The sequence below is a fragment of the Arachis ipaensis genome, chromosome B07 (assembly GCF_000816755.2).
Source record: "Arachis ipaensis cultivar K30076 chromosome B07, Araip1.1, whole genome shotgun sequence".
Lineage (NCBI taxonomy): Eukaryota > Viridiplantae > Streptophyta > Magnoliopsida > Fabales > Fabaceae > Arachis > Arachis ipaensis.
Window position 1 is genome coordinate 6,170,996 of NC_029791.2, and position 19,879 is coordinate 6,190,874.

The 19,879-nt window shown below is 32.5% G+C and overlaps 1 protein-coding gene and 1 long non-coding RNA gene across 8 annotated transcripts in view; both read left to right on the top strand.

Moving 5' to 3' along the window:
- On the top strand, window positions 2,722–5,659 carry LOC110264824. The gene is made up of 3 exons (XR_002351067.1): window positions 2,722–2,736; window positions 2,968–2,970; window positions 5,480–5,659. It is a non-coding gene; the product is annotated as an uncharacterized LOC110264824 (long non-coding RNA).
- Window positions 15,140–19,879, top strand: part of LOC107609485 — a 9,013-nt gene continuing 4,273 nt past the window's right edge. For 5 of the 7 annotated variants that reach the window (XR_002351063.1, XR_002351066.1, XR_002351062.1 and 2 more), the window contains exons 1-4: window positions 15,155–15,307; window positions 15,799–15,948; window positions 16,609–16,638; window positions 16,749–16,832. Coding sequence is in view for 2 of the 7 variants with exons in the window: in XM_021107158.1 (XP_020962817.1) it covers window positions 17,094–18,188 (1,095 nt within the window). In the remaining 5 variants the exon portion in view is untranslated. The other 2 variants (XM_021107158.1, XM_021107159.1) reach the window with 2 other exon arrangements.

A 19,879-nucleotide genomic window follows, 5' to 3' on the forward strand; every position in this document is an offset into this window, starting at 1 on the left:
TTGTAGTATATATAAAAATATATAAAAAAAATTTATTAAAAAATTAAATAAAATATATATAATAATTATTACTATAAATATTTTATAAAGTTATAATTAAAATCATAAGTTAATGATTTTTAATGTTGAAAATATTAAAAATAATTAGTATTTGTTTTAACTAATTTGAGTTGGTTGAGTGGTCATCTCACTTGTCCACTTAAAGAAGTATTTGGGTTTTGAATCTCGCCTTGTGTATATGTAACAACTCATTGGCTAACGACAGACCCTTAATAAATGGAACTTCAATTCGTGGTGGATTAGTTCTTGGCTTGTCGAGTTGGAAAATATGATAAAAAAAAATAGTATTTATCTTGAAAGTAAAACAATTGATAGCAATACTTATGGAGATTTGTCTTTATTAAAATTTAAATGTGACAATTTTATTTATTGGTATCATATTCACTCATGAAGTCAAAACAATATAATCAATGTTATTATCGATTAATATTTCATAATTTTTATTATTTAATATATAATTTATTTTATTATAAAATTATTATTATTATTATTATTATTATTATTATTATTATTATTATTATTATTATTATTGGGTATTAAAAATAAACAATATTTGTATTATTAGTATTTTTTAATCTTTTTTAACTCTAACCGAGATTAGGTCTAAAAACTTGCTCATCTCATTAGAAATAAATATAGTCTAATAAATTTCTATTTGATAGTGTTATATATTGGGATAATTATAGGAGAATTAACTTTATCAAAGTTAATGGTACAGTGTTTAGTCACTACAGGAATATTTTTTCACAAAATTATCAATCAATTATGTATGACTTCTGATGAAAATAATATATTTAATATGAATATTATTTATTAGGTAAAATATAACAAATTGATAAAAAAAAATTATTACAGTAGGTATATTTATTTTAACCAATATTCTTCTATCCAATGCTATAAAAAATACACTGGTCACCATAATTACTACAATCTAACTTCCATAGGCAATAGTAGAATACTTAAATTGAGTCATTTTTAGGTTATGGTATTCGTCAAACAAACAATCAATTAAACATTCATCTGTACATTTTCATTTTGAGTATATTTATACATAAAAAAATTAAACATAAAAAAAAAAAAGAAGAGTTGAAATAGAAACTTAGTAAGAGCCATAAAAATAATGATTTTTAGAGCAACTCTAATAGGATCAATTTTAGGTATCAATTTTGATTTGTACAGTAAATAAACTAATTTAAAATTAAAACTTTCATGGGATAAAATTTTTAAAATGTTATTAGTATTAATAAGAAGATACCATATCACTTAAAAAAAAAATAAGAGTGAAATATTGCCATTTGTTTAAACACATCCATTAAATAAACACTAATAATGTTACTCTAACGTTGTGTTATTGTAACGTTGTAATAAAGACTAATTAAAATTTACTCAAATAAATTAAATGTACTTATTTATACTCTGTATTTTACTACTTTATTTTTTATTATCTTATCAATTTGGTAGAAAAATAGATCCAAATCAATTTAACGTAATTTTTTTAATTATTTATAAAATTTTAATTTTTCTCTCGATCTAAATATGATATATAATTATTAATTTTATAATTTTATATTTTTATTTTAGTTAAATTTTTATAATTTTGGAATGACAAATTTTACATTAAATTTTAAATCAAGTCTTATAATATATAGTTTACAAATATTTATGTGACATCCTAGAATCTAAAATAAAATAAAATTAATATCAAATATTAGAGATACTCTTATAAATTTATTTGGCCATCTGTATATAAAAAGACCAGAAGATCATGATTATCTAATAAAATTAATTTGTATTATTACATTCAATTTGAATAAATAAGAAATCATATTATTTTAATTTGGTCTTTAATTCACATGATTAAAGTATAATTATATATAGATTTATATTTTAGAAGAATTAACGTTATAAGTAACAAATTATCTATTTTATTATGCATATTATAAATTAATGAATTAAACTAACTGATATAATGAATTATAATTAATTGGTATAAATTTTGTATGATATTTAAAAAAAAAGAATAAAATGAATAAAAAGAAAAAAATAAAAGAGATAGAAGACTACAATAAAAAAATTGAGTGTGAGAGCTTTTTTTTTATAAATTTCATATCACATCCGTTTCAATAATAATAAATAAAAATACATCAACTTGATATCTAAGAGAAAATAATGAGATAAAATCATAACAAGTTCTTGATTCGGGTGAGTTTTGTGAAAAATAGATTAAGTGAAAAAAATAGTTAAGATGAGAGATTAAGGGTAAGTAAACTTGTGAGGAAAAACACTTTTATTAATGGCAGATAATAAATACAAGAACTAATAATGAGGAAGAGAGGTGGAGAACAAGTGTTGAGACCTCCACTAATGTCACAAGAGGATGAATGAGCTTTGTTTAAAGTGGACAGGGGTGGGTTAAGGGTCATCGAGTGTTCTGGTGAAACACCCGATTACCAGTTTTTACTCGTGAAGGTGATGGATGAAATGAAGAACGATGAGAGGAATTTTGGGAGAGGAAAATATGGGTTCTTTAGCTTCTCAGGTTCAGAAGTAAAAAAGAAGATAAAAGGTTTTTCAGAAAAGAAGCTCTCAGAAGAGGATGAAGGTGAAGATGAAAGTAAAGGATGAAAAAGGATTCAAGGTCTGTGAAGAAGAAGATGATCAAGGTGAAAGTGAAAAGTGAGAGTGCTTTACAGAGGTGGCTTGAGGTCCTTTTTATAGTGTAAAACCATGATGAAGAGGAAATCTATTGTCCAATGGTTTTAGTCTGATATTTGGTTTACTGCTTTTTCCAAAATATCTTTAGGTATTTGTATCACCTCAAGTCTTGTCAACTGAAAAGGTAGGAAGTTGATTCCCACACGTTAAACTAAAGCTCATGACATGTGACATTAGTGAAGGGACATCTAGTTTGTTTTTCTTTCAACTAGATGACATCTTTACACTCCAAATCCAACCAATCCACTTCCACCAATATAGTTCCCACTGAAGAGAAATTCAACTCCTCAAAGTGTTCTTTTGGGTTCCATCTTTTTAGCCCAATACCTTTAGGAGGAACTTAACTCTTTTTTGATCATGTTTGTAGGTCATTATAAAAATTAATTATGTACAAAAAATGTTTATATTTTTAGTACACAATCATAAGCCTCCATGTAGTTTTTGAGGGTACAAAGTATTTCCTCAAGCTGCATTAAACTTTTTTGTACTCAACAGAACAAAAATAATTAAAATTTTTTTTCGGTTAAAATATCATAACTCTAAAGAATCAAATCTCCCCTCTTTTATTTATTTTTTTGTCATAATGAGATATGTATTTATAAATATTATGATATTCAAATATAAATATTTCTGTATAATATGAATATAATTATGTACTCATAAAAAATGAATAAAAGAATGTTATTGTGCAAATATTTTAAATATTAATAAAATAAATAAATAAATAAGATTAGTAAATAAATATATTCATAATTTATTTGTATGAAAAAAGAGGGATGATTTGATTTAATATAATAATTTAATATATAAGGGAATAAGAAGGGGAGAAACTCTTACCCTTCTAATTGGACGCGTTTTAAATTTGAGTACCTGAATTTGGAGAGACACATAAGGAGAGAGAACACCTGGAAGGGTAGGGGAGAGGTGTTCCTCATCATCTCTGCTAGGACATTTTTTACACAGCGCAGTATCATCACTGTTATCATCACCACCATCCAAATCCTCTGTCTTCTTCAATAATTGGGAGTTTTTCTTAGGGCAAAGAACACTCCTACATTCAACCTTGTTCTGTCTTTTTACTCTGTCTTCTTACTTGGTAAGACCCTTTTTCTTCTTTCCTTGTTTTTGTCTTAACCCCTCTCAGCTCCCATGTATATTGGGTTGCTAATTTCGAAATTAGCTATAGAGATTATTTGATAAAGATCTTTCACCTTACAACTTTGGATGTTATATCCTCATTTGTATACGTTTCCAATGAAATCACAAATAAAAAAAAAGAAATTGAATTAAAATTATGAGCAATGTTCGTTTGTGGATATTTAAAAATAAAATAATTTATTTTAATTAATTTTTTTTGCAGGGGGAGTGTATGATTTTAAGAAAAGTAGTAGCCATTTTTTTCTGCTTTTTTTTAGGCAAAAAAAAAAGGAAGGTACCCATAACTTTCTTGCCCTATTTATGCTCGACTCTTTTTAGGAGCTTGGAGGGTGGGACACTTCATTTTTTTGAAACAGTTCCAAAAGAAAAAAAAGGAAGGTACCCATAACTTTCTTGCCCTATTTATGCTCGACTCTTTTTAGGAGCTTGGAGGGTGGGGCACTTCACTTTTTTGGAATTATTTTGTACTGCAAATTTCTTAAGATGCATCACTCACATTTTTTGAGTGTATAATTGTTAAAGTAGTTTTCTCATGTATTGCAGGATGCTTGCAGAATAATATAACATAAACATTGGCTCTTGATAAAGAAACCTTTTGGAATTAAAATTCTAACTTCTAAAACTGAAATTAGGCATAGTACTGTTTAACGTACTTGAAATTGATGGGGCCGATGGTTGTTCCATGATCAGGGTCCAGCAAGATGCGGTGTCCGTTGGGGGTGTACCTCAGAAACAATGTAAGGACCCTCCATTTGGGAGTCCATTTTGGCAAAGGCATCTTCCTTATTACTGCGTCTACTGATTTTTAGTACCAGATATCCCTCTAGAAACACCCTGGGCCGAATGTGCTTGTCATAAGCTAATGCCAATCTCCAGTTATATTCTTCCATCTTGCTTCCCACAACTTCTCTTTTTCCTTCCAACTCTTGCAACTCAGCTTCACGATCCCTTGACTTTTAGAATACGTGTCAACTCCCTACAAGTAACTGGGGTATTCTCGTCTTCCTCCATATTCTTCAGATTCACGAACAGAGGTGGTGAGGGGGTTCTATACCTCGTTTGATCTCTAGCCATCACGTCGAAGTGTTCCTCCCCAGTGGAGTCGCCAAGTGATTCGGGTGAGTTTTGTGAAAAATAGATTAAGTGAAAAATAATAGTTAAGATGAGAGATTAGGGGTAAGTAAACTTGTGAGGAAAAATACTTCTATTAATGGCAGATAATCAATACAAGAACTAATAATGAGGAAGAGAGGTGGGAACAAGTGTTGAGACCTCCACTAATATCACAAGAGGATGAATGAGCTTTGTTTAAAGTGGACAGGGGTGGGCTAAGGGTCGTCGAGTGTTCTGGTGAAACACCCGATTACCAGTTTTTACTCGTGAAGGTGATGGATGAAATGAAGAACGATGAGAGGAATTTTGGGAGAGGAAAATATGGGTTCTTTAGCTTCTCAGGTTCAGAAGTAAAAAAGAAGATAAAAGGTTTTTCAAAAAAGAAGCTCTCAGAAGAGGATGAAGGTGAAGGTGAAAGTAAATGATGAAAAAGGGTTCAAGGTCTCTCAAGAAGAAGATGATCAAGGTGAAAGTGAAAAGTGAGAGTGCTTTACAGAGGTGGCTTGAGGTCCTTTTTTATAGTGTAAAACCATGATGAAGAGGAAATCTATTGTCCAATGGTTTTAGTCTGATATTTGGTTTACTGCTTTTTCCAAAATATCTTTAGGTATTTGTATCACCTCAAGTCTTGTCAACTGAAAAGGTAGGAAGTTGATTCTCACACGATAAACTAAAGCTCCTGACATGTGACATTAGTGAAGGGACATCTAGTTTGGTTTTCTTTCAACTAGATGACACCTTTACACTCCAAATCCAACCAATCCACTTCCACCAATATAGTTCTCACTGAAGAGAAATTCAACTCCTCAAGGTGTTCTTTTGGGTTCCATCCTTTTAGCCCAATACCTTTAGGAGGAACTTAACTCTTTTTTTACCGTGTTTGTAGGTCATTATAAAAATTAATTATGTACAAAAAAAGTTTATATTTTTAGTACACAATCAGTTCTAAAGTAAAAGTTTAAATTAGACCATAATATCATTGTACAACACAAACTGAAAGTAATTTTACTCTTCAATATACCATACAAATAGGTAAATGACTTAAGTAAGTTCAAATTCGAAACTTTTTTTTATTTATGCATACATGATAACACCATGGTCCATGAATGCTTCATGACTAACATATCATATATAACTTCGAATAATGAGTACTAAGTTAACGGGAATTAAAGGGTGTGGTGGTTTGTGTTCACGATGGTTGTCTTCTTGCGACAACGCCTCATAGGAAGTAAAAGAATTGTTGTAAAAACTACCAAATGAAACAGTAATTAGTAAACAAATGAAATTTTCTTCTCATATATTAGTCTTTTATAGTGATAAAATAAAAATAAAAGGAATAAAAGTTTGTATTTTTATATTAGGAATATAATTTGATATATTTATCCTAAAAAAAAAGTAAATAATTAATTAGTTATAATTCATGTATTTAAATAAATAAAATAAATTAAATAAAAGTAATTTTAAGAATTAATCAAATCAATTAGTTGATACAAATAATTAATATAATTGATTTTTTTTATTTATTTTTATTGATTGATATAAATTATAATAAATTGTATGATACTTAAATATCTAATCAAATTAATTAGTTAACATAATTAAGTTATCGTAATGAATTATATTTAATGAGTTAAAAGAAATAAATTAAGAAACACTCTCAAAAGTATGCCACGTCAACTTTATCATTAAGAGCAAAAATTCAATTTTTATACAATAGAATAGATTTCCGTCTCTTTTGCTTACCTTATGATTCTTCACATGTGGGATTGTGTGAAAAGTGCTAAAAAGAGTTTCTTGTTCTATGGTATATTTTTAACTTACTTGTTTGAGTATTTTAATATTGATTTGAGTAATGAGTCTGTTGAGAACGGAATGTCCACTATCAAAGGTGGTGGTGTACCGCAACATGCTAAGGGTAAAAATGTCAAATGTACTAAGGCTCCGGCCGTGTCTGAAAGTGAGGATGAAAGCCTCTCATCTCCCTCAATTGCTTGTACATCTGATTTATACAAGTATCTTTTCTTTGAAATGGTTAAAGATATCTTTTTGGAATTTGCTACCATGACCAAGCAAATGGTCAAATCTAGTAAGAAAGCTCGAAAGCTGGCAATGCAAAATGAAAAAATCTAGCTAAAATCTCATGACATGGTAAATTTGCTCCTAAAGCACTTGGATTCAGTTGATGAGGACATGACACCCTCTGAGAAAAAAGATGACTTCCTGGAATCCGAAGAAGAGCTTTCTAATGCCTAGTTCTGCTCCTTGCTGTCTAGGACAGATCTTTACTTTTGATAACTCTGAATTTAGAGCTCTAAAACTGTTTTTATTTGTCTTGCACTTTATTTTCAGTTGGATAACTGTAATAACTTTATCATTAGTACTATTTTTCTGTTTTGCATGATTTAATATTGTGATTGCATCACTTGTTATTATGTACCTGCAGGTATCCCTCCTTGATGACAAAAGAGGGAGAAATTGAATTGAAATAGTTTTCTGGTGCATGAAATTGTGATCTCTGGTAATGGCTCCAAAGAATTGGTGCTCTAATCTCAATTCATAAATTGTCACAACTTCGATACAACTGACCAACAAGTGCACTGGGTCGTCCAAGTAATACCTTACGTGAGTAAGGGTCGAATCCCACGGAGATAGTTGGTATGAAGCAAGCTATGGTCACCTTGTAAATCTCAGTCAGGCGGATATAAAATAGTTATGAAGTTTTCGAAATTAAATAATAAAAGAAGGATAGAAACACTTATGTAATTCATTGGTGAGAATTTCAGACGAGCGTATGGAGATACTTTCGTCCCTCTGAACCTCTGCTTTCCCGCTGTCTTCATCCAATCAGTCTTACTCCTTTTCATGGCAAGCTTTATGCAAGGGCATCACCGTTGTCAGTGGCTACAATCCCCTCCTCTTGTAAAAATGGTCCAAATGCTCTGTCACGGCACGACTAATCATCTGAGGTTTCCGATCATACTGGAATAGGATTTACTATCCTTTTGCGTCTGTCACTACGCCCAGCACTCGCGAGTTTGAAGTACGTCACAGCCATCCCTTCCCGGATCCTACTCGGAATACCACAGATAAGGTTTAGACTTTCCGGACCTCAGGAATGGCCATCCATGGGTTCTAACTTATACCACGAAGATCCTGATTAAGAGATCCAAGAGATATTCATTCTAGCCTGTTTGCATGTAGAACGGAAGTGTTTGTCAGGCACGCGTTCATAAGGGAGAATGATGATGAGCGTCACATAATCATCACATTCATCATGTTCTTGGGTGCGAATGGATATCTTAGAAGCAGAATAAGTTGAATTGAATAGAAAGACAGTAGTACTTTGCATTAATCTTTGAGGAACAGCAGAGCTCCACACCTTAATCTATGGAGTGTAGAAACTCTACCGTTGAAAATACATAAGTGAAAGGTTCAGGCATGGCCGAGAGGCCAGCCCTCAAACGTGATCTAAGATAGCATACAACTGATCAAAAGATACCTTATACAATAGTAAAAGGTCCTATTTATAATAAACTAGCTACTAGGGTTTACATAAGTAAGTAATTGATGCATAAATCCACTTCCGGGGCCCACTTGGTGTGTGCTTGGGCTGAGCTTCAATGTTACACGTGCAGAGGCTCTTTCTGGAGTTGAACGCCAGGTTGTAACGTATTTCTGGCGTTCAACTCTGGTTTGTGACTTGTTTCTGGCGTTTAACTCCAGACAGCAGCGTAGAACTGGCGTTCAACGCCCTTTTACGTCATCTAAACTCGGCCAAAGCATGGACTATTATATATTGCTGGAAAGCCCTGGATGTCTGCTTTCCAACACAATTGGAAGCGCGCCATTTTGAGTTCTGTAGCTCCAGAAAATCTACTTTGAGTGCAGGGATGTCAGAATCCAACAGCATCAGCAGTCCTTCTTCAACCTCTGAATCTGATTTTTGCTCAAGTCCCTCAATTTCAGCCAGAAAATACCTGAAATTACAGAAAAACATAAAAACTCATAATAAAGTCCAGAAATGTGAATTTAACATAAAAACTAATGAAAACATCCCTAAAAGTAACTAGATCCTACTAAAAACATACTAAAAATAATGCCAAAAAGCGTATAAATTATCCGCTCATCATTTTCTATTTTAATGCTCTGTTTTGAGCGCTCTATTTAAAATATCATGAGCCCTGTTGTGATCTGTTTCGGTCTTGAGCTTTGAATTGTTTTGATAAAATTATTTGCTCAAACTTATCTGGGTTGTTTGGCTTATAGAGCTTTATTAACCCTTGTCCTTAATTGGCTTTATGTGCATTCACTTGTGAAATTTTGGCTCTAGTTTAAAGGTTCTATTTTTAAAAATTTTTAGTCGCCTTTTAGGAACTTTTTAGAGCTTGTATATAGGCATTATTTCTATGAATATTTTTTTACAAACAGGGTAATCAAAGCACACATTGAGAGGGAGCCTATTGAACAAAAGAAAAGGAGAGATATCGGTGAATCATCAAAAGGAAAGTTTTCTATCATAAATTTTTTTAATTTATTTTAATAATTTTTGTCATCAAAAGGGAGATTGTTGAGTTTGGAAAACTTATATTCAATTAAAATAGTGAACAAATATCATTAAAGTATTGTTAAAATATTTTATTAAAATATTTTCAATTATTTGTTTGATGTATTTGATTAAGTGTGCAAAAAATAAAAGAAAACAAGTTGGCCCAAGGAACAAATATTTAAAGCCCATCTTGAACAATAAACAAATTCAACCTTGTACAAAATTTGATTAAATTTTAGTGGCTGAACCTTGATATTAAAAAAAAAAAAAAACAAGTCCAATCACAAACCTAAGAGACCAAGCTTTATTATGTTCTCTCATTCTTTGGTAACTGAAACTTGAAATTCAATTCACTTTAATTTTCGTTAAGTTTTATTCCCTATGTATTTGAACTTCAAGCATATGTATATAAATAATGTTTAATAAAATATTTATGTTTATGTTTATTGTCACGGCCCAAAATGAGCCATGATCGGCACTCAGGGAAACAATCCCCTAGCAAGCCTATCAGACTCAAATATAAATTAAATAAGAAAGTTACAAAGATTTTGAATAATTTACAAGTTCTAAAATAAATAATTATACATTTTCAACAAAAGTTAAAATAATTAAGAATGGTTGGATCCTGCCTATGACATATAGAGCATACAACGTCTAGAAACTCAACAAGGAACAGAAATCCATTGCAGATCATAATTCTTGAATAGAGAGCTCACATATTCAAGTATTTATTCCTAAAAAATATTTTTAGAAAAACGGAATGAGTTTTGCAACTCAGTGATTAGACAATACATTTATAATTCATATGAGACCATATAAACATTATTATTAAAGTAATTTATTAATTAGAAAATAGTAATTGATCATAATAAGTGAATCAATAAGGGAGTTCTCATACAAAAATCAAATAAAAAGTCCACACTTGGGCGGCTCCACCTCTATGGGTAGCCCTTTCCTCTAGTGTGTCCGTACAGAATAACAGATCCAACGTATAGCCTACACGTTAGACTAGCAGCACCCCTGCTAGCTGAGATCTGAGCCAGATGCATCTAGGTTAACGTCATAACCGCCGTTAATTACGGTTTTCTAATACGAGCCTCCCAAACCAATTCAAAACATATAGCTTCAAATACAATAAATTTCTAATCTTACAAATATATAAGGTATCGAATCAAATCGAATTAGATAATACTTTCTCATTAGAAATCTTTTCCAATCATACTTTTTTTAATCATAAGAACATATTTCACAATTTCAAAATATATGAATGTTAACAAATACTTCAATACTTCAAAAAAATATATTCAAATAAAATCAATGTTCTAAAATAATATAAAGTTCTATCTAACATATATATATAGTCTTATGTAAAATTTCTAAAATATGAACTTCATAAAAATAATTATCCAACTATAATATATAATTAAAAACTCAGTATAGCATAAACCAAAACCTTAACGATTATAAATGTAAAGTCTACTCACAACTTGGTCCTAAGAGATCGAAGAGACCGAGTTTGGAGTGCCAAATTAAATGGTGAGAAAGGTTGGAATAGAATGGAACGAAAGAGCATAGAATTTGGACCGAGACGGTGGCAGCAACTTCCATGGCTACATTGCAGATGTAATCATAACATCAACAGCTCTAACAATTCCATGACAGCACCAATACCAGTACTCAAGATAATTTTCAGTAGAAACACAACAAAAGTAGAGCGATAGTGCTAAAATAGAGACATATATTATCGCGATTAAAACAAGAGCATGTAAGAAAAGAACAAAATGCAGTAGAGTAAAGGTGGAAGCATTACAGTTTCAAAAATGGAGGCAGAACAGGAAAAAATGGTGCTGATTTAGAGACAAGAATGAAGGGGGTGTGGGGCTGAGCGAGACCAAAACAGGGATTGAGACGGTTCATTAGCAGTGATGTCGGCGATGCTCCCTTGACAACGAGCTCCGTTGATGGCAACAGCAGACGCGATGATGGTGAACGGCTCCTCCTCGTGACTCTCTCTTCCTCCCTTCTCTGGCCAGCTCAAACTCTCCCTCTTCATTCAGTAATGACGGCGACCCCTAACAGAGACGACGGCGGCCTCAACGGCGACGGCTTGTCCACAACGGAGGCGGCTCCCCCTTCTTCCCTCATCGCGGTTCTACCTCCTCCGCAAACCCCCTTCACTCTCTAAGAAGCTCCCTCATTCGCTCTCTCAAGCTTAGCAACGGCTCCCTTCGATGATGACCCAGGCAACCGCAACAACGATGGATGCTTCGACAACGGCAACAGGGCACGGCAGCGCGGGACGGTGCCTCCTTCTCTTTCTCTCTCTTGCGTCTTGGTTCTCTTCTGTCTCTCTCTTTCTTTTTTTCATTCTCAGGTATGAGTGTGTTAGAAAATGGTTATACGGATAAAATTAGGGTTAAGGTTGGGGAGGGAGAATAAGGGTAATATAGGAATTTTAGTAAAATTGGATGGTTGGGTAGTAATAAAAGAAATTATATGTAAATTGTTTGAAGGGAAAAAAATATATTCAAGATGTTACATCTATGAATTTCAAAATCACTAAATGTATCAAGTTCTAAAATAATAATAATATAGTAATAATAATAAAATTTTAGCATATGGAACTATTTTATGAACCGTATTTCTTAGAAAAATAATTATTAATCAGGAATACAATTTTACTGTGCATATACTGCTACTCATTTTATTATTATTATTTGTCTTTGAAAAAAATGACAAGGATATATAATGAAGATGTTTGCCTTGCAGATAGTGCAAGTTCGCATATCATTCTCAAAAGTAATATATATTTTATTCATCTTGTACCAAAAGAAGAATATGTTAATACTATTATTGGCTCAGGAAATGTGATAGAAGACTCTGGAAGAGCTATAATTTTATTTTTCGGAGGAACAAAATTCATAATAAATATAATAATGTACTATTGTCCACCAAGTCTCTAAGGAACTTGTTGAGTTTTAAGGATATTCGCTAAAATAGATATTATATTGAAATAATGAATAAGAAAAATCATAAGTACTTATATATCACAACTTATTATTCAAATAAAAAAAGTTATGTTAGAAAAGTTATCCTTACTTTCATCTGGATTATATTATGCTAAAATTAGTGCAATTGAATCACATGCCATTGTAAACCAGAAATTTACTAACCCAAATGAATTTATAATTTGGCATGATCAATTGGGTCCTCCTGGAACAACAATAATGCAAAAAAATTTTGAAAACTTCCATAGATATTCACTAAAGAACCAGAAAATTCTTAAATATATTGAATTTTATTGTGCTGCATGGTCTTAGGGAAAACTAATTTTAAGGCCATCACCAATAAAGATTGAATTTGAGTCTCCTAAATTCCTTGAAAGGATTCAAGGTGATATATGTGGACCTATTCATCCACCATGTGGATCTTTTGGATATTTTATGGTCCTAATAGACGTATTTTCGAGATGGTCACATGTGTGCTTATTGTCTTCTTGCAACTTGGCGTTTGTGAGATTACAAATTATTCGATTAAAAGCACAGTTTCCAGAAAATCCAATCAAAGCAATTCGTCTTGATAATGCTAGTGAATTTCCTCCCAAGCTTTTGATGCTTATTGTATGGCTAACAGAATAAGCGTTGAACATCCAATAGGTCATGTTTACACACAAAATGAGTTAGCATAATCACTTATTAAACGCCTCCAATTAATTGCTAGACCCTTACATATGAGAACAAATTTTTCAACCTCTGTTAGTTTGAGAGCATACAGTTTTATATGCTGCAGCATTTATTCGTTGGAGGTTAACAAGTTACCATCAATTTTTTTCTTTACAATTAACTTTTGACCAGCAACCAAATGTTTCCAATTGCCCCCACCTTCTCGCGTGCATTAAAATGGAACTCCAAAGAAAATTGATAATTTAGGTGGGATATGATTCTCCTTCTATAGTGAGGTATCTTGATTTACAAACAGGAAATGTGTTTAAAGCTTGATTTGAAGATTGTAATTTTGATGAATTAAAATTTCTAACATTAGAGGAAGAAAATAAGCTTCTTGAAAAAGAACTTAATTGAAATGCATTATTTTTATGCATTTAATTAGATCATCGATCAATGCGAAATAAAAGTTTAAAATATTATACATTTGCAAAAAATAACAAATAAATTGCCTGATACATTTTCTGATATGAAAAGGATTACTAAATCCTATATACCAATTGAAAACGTCCCAATTCAAATTGATGTTACAATTGGATAAATAACTACCGAAACAAATTCATGTTAAAAGTATAGGAGGCCTGTCGATTCTAAAAACAAAAATTAAAAAAAAAAAAGAGATAAATCCTATTCTTATTAAAAAAATAATAATAAGTCGTTGATATTTAGCAGAATTTCTCATTCATTCTTGCTTTTTTTTTATTCTATTCTATTTTCTGGATTATAACTTGTATAAGAAAAATATCTTCTATATATGTGTTTTAGATAGTACTTTAAAAAAAAATCATTATTTAGAAGGATACTTTATAACAATGACAAAAAGACACGTTTTATTGACATTTTAGAATTTGAATTTTTTAAAGTTTGAATTTTTATTTTAAAAGGTAAATTGTGATTTTTCACTTTTGAATAAATTTTTTTTTATATTTTTTTTTGTCGTCCTACCTATGAAATAAATGGTAAGAAATCACATTTTATTTTTTAAAATAAAATTTAAAATTTAGAAGATCCAAATCTAACATTTTAAAGCGTATCGAATTCAAAATCTTCAAAATGTTGAATTTTACCGTCACTAATTTTAATTTTCCTGATTTGAAATAAATGATAGTTTAAATATATATGATTTTAACATGAACGTATTTATTTGAATATTATGTGAATATGTGATGTCAATGGGAAAAGGTTATTAATTAGTTGTAAGAAATTTGGGTTAGTTTACGTTATAATGTTATATTCTAAGTTTAATCATCATTACCATGATGATGTTAAAATACACAAATAAATATCAAAGTCAACTACTACTTTTTTTACTTGAATTTAATTGGTAAATATATCACTATTTCAAATGTGAGTTTTATTTTTTTACTCATCTTGTTAAACTTTTATATTAACAGTTAAGTATACTGAGAAATTAACATCACGTGTTGATTTGTCAATGTACCAAAAATGAAAGCCATATTTAAAATAGAGTAAGTAAAAGCATAATTTTAATATAGTTTCATAAAAAATACTTTATGCACAGAAGATATTGTTCATTACCTGAAGATCTCGGGTATCCGACGGATCGGGTGAAGACGTAAGGGTGAACGGGAGAGACGCTAAGCTGGCGTGGAGTAGAGACAAGGGTGTGAACTGGAGGCGTCGGAGGTGACGTGACGGAGGAACTATAAAAAAAGAGTTTAAAATGGCATTGATATTACAGCGGTTTTAAAGAACCGCCGTAATACCCGGTTATTATGGCATTATTAGTTGCTGCTATAATTAACTTTGTGTTTTGGTGGCGGTTCAGGTGATTATGGCGGTTTTGAATCGCCATTTTCACACGTATATAAAACAAAAGAAATGCAACCCTAGCTTCATTAAACGAAACACAGTAACGGCGCTCTCGATCTCCCTTTTCTCTCCTTCGTCTCCTCCGTGTAAAGAAGCTCTCCGACAACGCCGTTCTTCCCTCTCTGGCTTTTTCTCTCTCCGCCAGTTACCATTTCTCTAGGTACCTCTCCCTCTCAAGTTATTGATTTGTTTCTCTGCAGCTCCCTCTCAAGTTCTTTAGAGAAGGCGAAATCAAAACTGAAATTTTTGGTTTCTTCGATCAAGGCGTGAGCCAGTCATAGATCTCTACACTGCACACCCAGTTTCCTTTCTCCATTTCTCTCATCCTTCACCACCATGCAACCTAACTCAATCCAGATCCACTAGTGCAACTTTTCTTCTTCTTCTTCTTTTCGTTTGAATTTTCACTGTGTTGCGCAGTTTTTGCAATCGTCGTCGTTTTCACCGATATCTTGTGTCGGTTAATCATTGTTATTTTTTAAAATCCCTAATTATTTAAAATTGTAATTTAAAATCCCTAATTATTTGAAGTTTCGTCAAATCCCAATTTCCCAATTTCCATGCTCGTTATTTATTCACAACAATTAATAATTATTAATTAATTAATTAATTATTGTCACTGTTTGACCTCTCTTTTTTGTTTGTTTGTAGAAAATCAAAAACATGGTACCAGAGAGGCCGTGAAAGCTAGATAGTCAGATCGCTCATGTCACTGTTTGACCTCTCTTTTTTGGGGATTTTCGTTTCTCTGCAGCTCCGCAATCAGGTCTTGTGTTGAAGCATTCTATTGACGTTTGATAGGTATTAAAAGTAAACTACATTTAAAAGTATAATTTCTTCACATACTCTTCTTTTGTTTCTGCTGTTTGATAATGGTATTAATAATAATTATATCTCTTCCTTGTTTCTTTTGTTTCTGCGTTTGATAATGTTATATAATTTTCTGCTTCTGAATATTTTAATTCAATTTTCAAGTTATATACTGTTTGAATGGGATTGGATTTAATTTTGCATGCAATTTCGGTTGAAGTATAAAAAATGCAAACATGTTATCGGATGGTAGTGTAAAATTCACAGTCCCTGCATAGTAATTAAGCTCATATTATCTTTTCTGAGAAGGAATTAGAAAATGACTAATTTTATTTGTTTGTTTGTCTTTTCTTTAGTATTTAAGTAACTACTGCATTTTTTGTTCTGTATCTAAATGCATCTGTTAGGATAAGAGAGATTATCGTTTTTTTTACTTTGAGTTGATTTGAAATGAATTTCACTATGCCCCATAATCTTTTATTTTTTTAATCCTTTTTGAATTTTATAGCATTTGTGGCAAGTGTAAATTGATCCACCTGTATATATATATAGTGATTGATTGAACTGTTCACAATATGTATACTCTAGGCTCTGTTGTTTACTAGGATTTTGATATGACTAATTATATGACTAATTTTGTATTGATATCAGGTGCAAGCATTTGAAATTGAATTAAAAGGGGTATGGAAGAATTTCTTAATCACATTTATCTTCAATTTTATAAAACTAATTATAGCTTTATCTCTCTGTAATCTTCTTTCTTCCTGTTCCATGGGTTTTCTTCTTCATAGGTCGTTAGTCTCGAAGACTGGAGGGGGGCTTCAGTGATTCCCAGATCTGGAAACTTATTCTCTTTTGAATTCTGGTCGCTTAGGGTAATATTTTCAATCTGATTCTACTTTCATCGATATATTTCCGTTAATTCCATATTCAACTTTGTTTTTACAATTCATTTGCTATGTGATAAATTAAATTGCTGGTTTTCTGTGCTGTTAACGCTTTCTTATTATTTCTCGTGTGAAGGTTTCTTCTTTTAGTGTAAAATAGAAGATAAGAGAGAGAGAGAGAGAGAGAGAGAGAGAGAGATTTTTAATGAATAGATTTTTTAATATTCTTCTTTCTAGTCCCTCTTAGTCATGTCAATAGATAAGTCATGGATTGGAAAACCACGAAACACGCACGAGTATAAAGATGGTTTAAACAAGTTTTTGGATTTTGCTTTTGAGCATCGATCTCTCAGGGGTTGTCAGATTAAATGCCCTTGTCCGGTGTGTGGTTTTGGCAAGTGGCAAACAAGAGAGAAAGTTTTTGAACATTTAATAGTCAAGCCATTTCCAGAAAACTACAAAGTTTGGTATTGGCATGGTGAAGAAGCAGTTGGAGTTGGGTCACAAGCTCATCAAACTAGTCAAATTGTACAAGATGATTCGACATCTCAACATCCAATGGTAATAATGCTCAATGACGCGTTTGGAGTTGCTGGACCTGACTTGATTGAAGATGGAGATGGAGATGAAGACAACATAGAAGATGGAGATGGAGATGAAGACAACATAGAAGATGCAGAAAATGAAGAGCACAATGGAGAAAATGTAGAATTTTACAAGTTGTTGGAAGATGGTAGTGAACAATTGTATGAAGGGTGCACAAAGTATTCAAAACTGTCTTTCTTGATTAGTCTGTATCACATAAAGTGCTTATACAAAATAAGCGACAAAGCCATGACCGAAATTCTCAAGTTAATAAAAGATGCTTTTGGAAATGCGAAGATTTCAAATACATTCTATGAGGCCAAGAAAATCATAAACAAACTAGGGCTTAATTATACCAAGATACCTGCTTGCCCTAATGACTGCATGTTATATTGGGGGGAGGATGAAGATTTGCAAGAATGCAAAAGATGCAAGACATCTAAATGGAGCGATGCTAAAAAGAAGAAATCGGCAAAGATCTTGCGATACTTTCCACTAAAACCGAGACTTCAACGATTATTCATGTGTTCTAAGACTGCTCAATCAATGCGATGGCATGCTTTGGCAGAAAAGAAAGATTCGAAGATGAGGCATCCGCGGGATTCTGAAGCTTGGAAGACATTCGATTTACTTCATGATAGGTTTGCCGAAGATCCTCGAAATGTACGTCTTGGTCTTGCAGCTGATGGATTCAATCCCTTTGGAGCTATGCGTACAAACTATAGCGTTTGGCCAGTGGTGCTTATTCCATACAATTGACCTCCATGGGAGTGCATGAAGCCAACATCACTAATCTTGTCAATGATTATTCCCGGAGAGAAAATGCCAGGGAACAACATAGACATATACTTACAACCTCTTATCAAAGAGTTAAAAGAGTTGTGGCATGATGGTGTTCAAACATTAGATAGGTTCAAGAATGAAATGTTTACATTGCGAGCAGCATTAATGTGGACAATTAGTGATTTTCCAGGCCTTGGTAACTTATCTGGGTGGAACGTACACAGTAAATATGCTTGTCCCACATGTAATTTCAACACTGATTCATATAGATTAAAGCATGGTGGAAAATTGTGTTTTTTGAGGCATCGCCGTTTCTTAGAAAGGGGTCATAAGTTTAGGCTAAGTCGTGCAAAATTTAATGGAAATATCGAGTTGAGGGATCCCCCAGCAGTACTAACAGGGTCAGAAATATTGGAACAACTTGAAGGCATCAATGTTTCATTTGGGAAGGAACTACAGGCAAGTAAAGGTAAGAGGACTCGACGAAAAGTTGTTGAAGAAGATGATGAATCGGGGATATGGAGGAAGAAAAGCATATTTTTTGATCTTCCTTATTGGAAGTCTAACTTATTGCGCCACAATCTAGATGTCATGCACATTGAAAAGAATGTTTGCGACAATGTGTTATACACTTTGCTCAATGAGACTGGAAGGTCAAAGGATAATCTCAAAGCTCGTAAGGATCTCAAAGAAATGGATATAAGGAAAGATTTATGGCCAGATGAAAATGGGAGATATCATCCTCTTTGTTCACAATGTCAAATTCCATGAAAGATGTATTCTTACGTACTATAAAGAATATTAGAGTACCAGATGGTCTCTCGAGTAATATTTTACGGTGTGTTGACCTGAAGCAAAGAAAGCTTTCTGGATTGAAGAGCCATGATTGCCACGTCCTTATGCAGCAACTATTATCCATTGCCATACGTAATGTGCTACCAGATAAAGTTATTGCAGTGCTAATAGAGTTGTCTTCATTCTTTCAACAGTTGTGCTCTAAAAGCTTAAGTCTTACAGAACTTGAGAAGCTCCAACCTCGAATAATTCTTACCCTTTGTCATTTAGAAATGTTGTTCCCTCCTTCTTTCTTTACAATCATGGTTCATTTAACCTGTCATCTAGTTGATGAAGTAAAACTTGGAGGACCAATACACTATAGGTGGATGTATCCTATTGAGAGGTAAATATCTCTTTTCAATCATTGTTCATTTAACCTGTCACTTAGTTATATCTTGCTTACTAAAGCCAATTATACAAACTATGTATTTAGGACATTTGAAGTCCTATGTACGAAACAAAGCTAAATCAGAAGGTTCTATAGCTGAAGGATATGTGGTTGAAGAAGCTCTTACATTTTGTAGTGGGGGTGGCCACCTGCAAGGACACTCCGACGATCAAGTCAGTGTCCGTACGAGGCGATAGCCGGATTAGGTAAAGTGTTACGTACCTTGGGGGAGAGCTGATCTCTCTCCTTATATACTGTGCTGGGTTGGCCCATGAGTGACCTAGCCCACTGGCCAGAAAGCTTCTATGAGCTGTCCTGGTCCACGTGGGAGGAGCAGGTCATTCCGGACTTCGAGTCGGGACTTCGGGTGCTGCCCGAGGATTCTGACCCGATCGGTGGCCTAGGTCGTACGGATGGTAAGTCGGACGGTGCAACGGGTCGG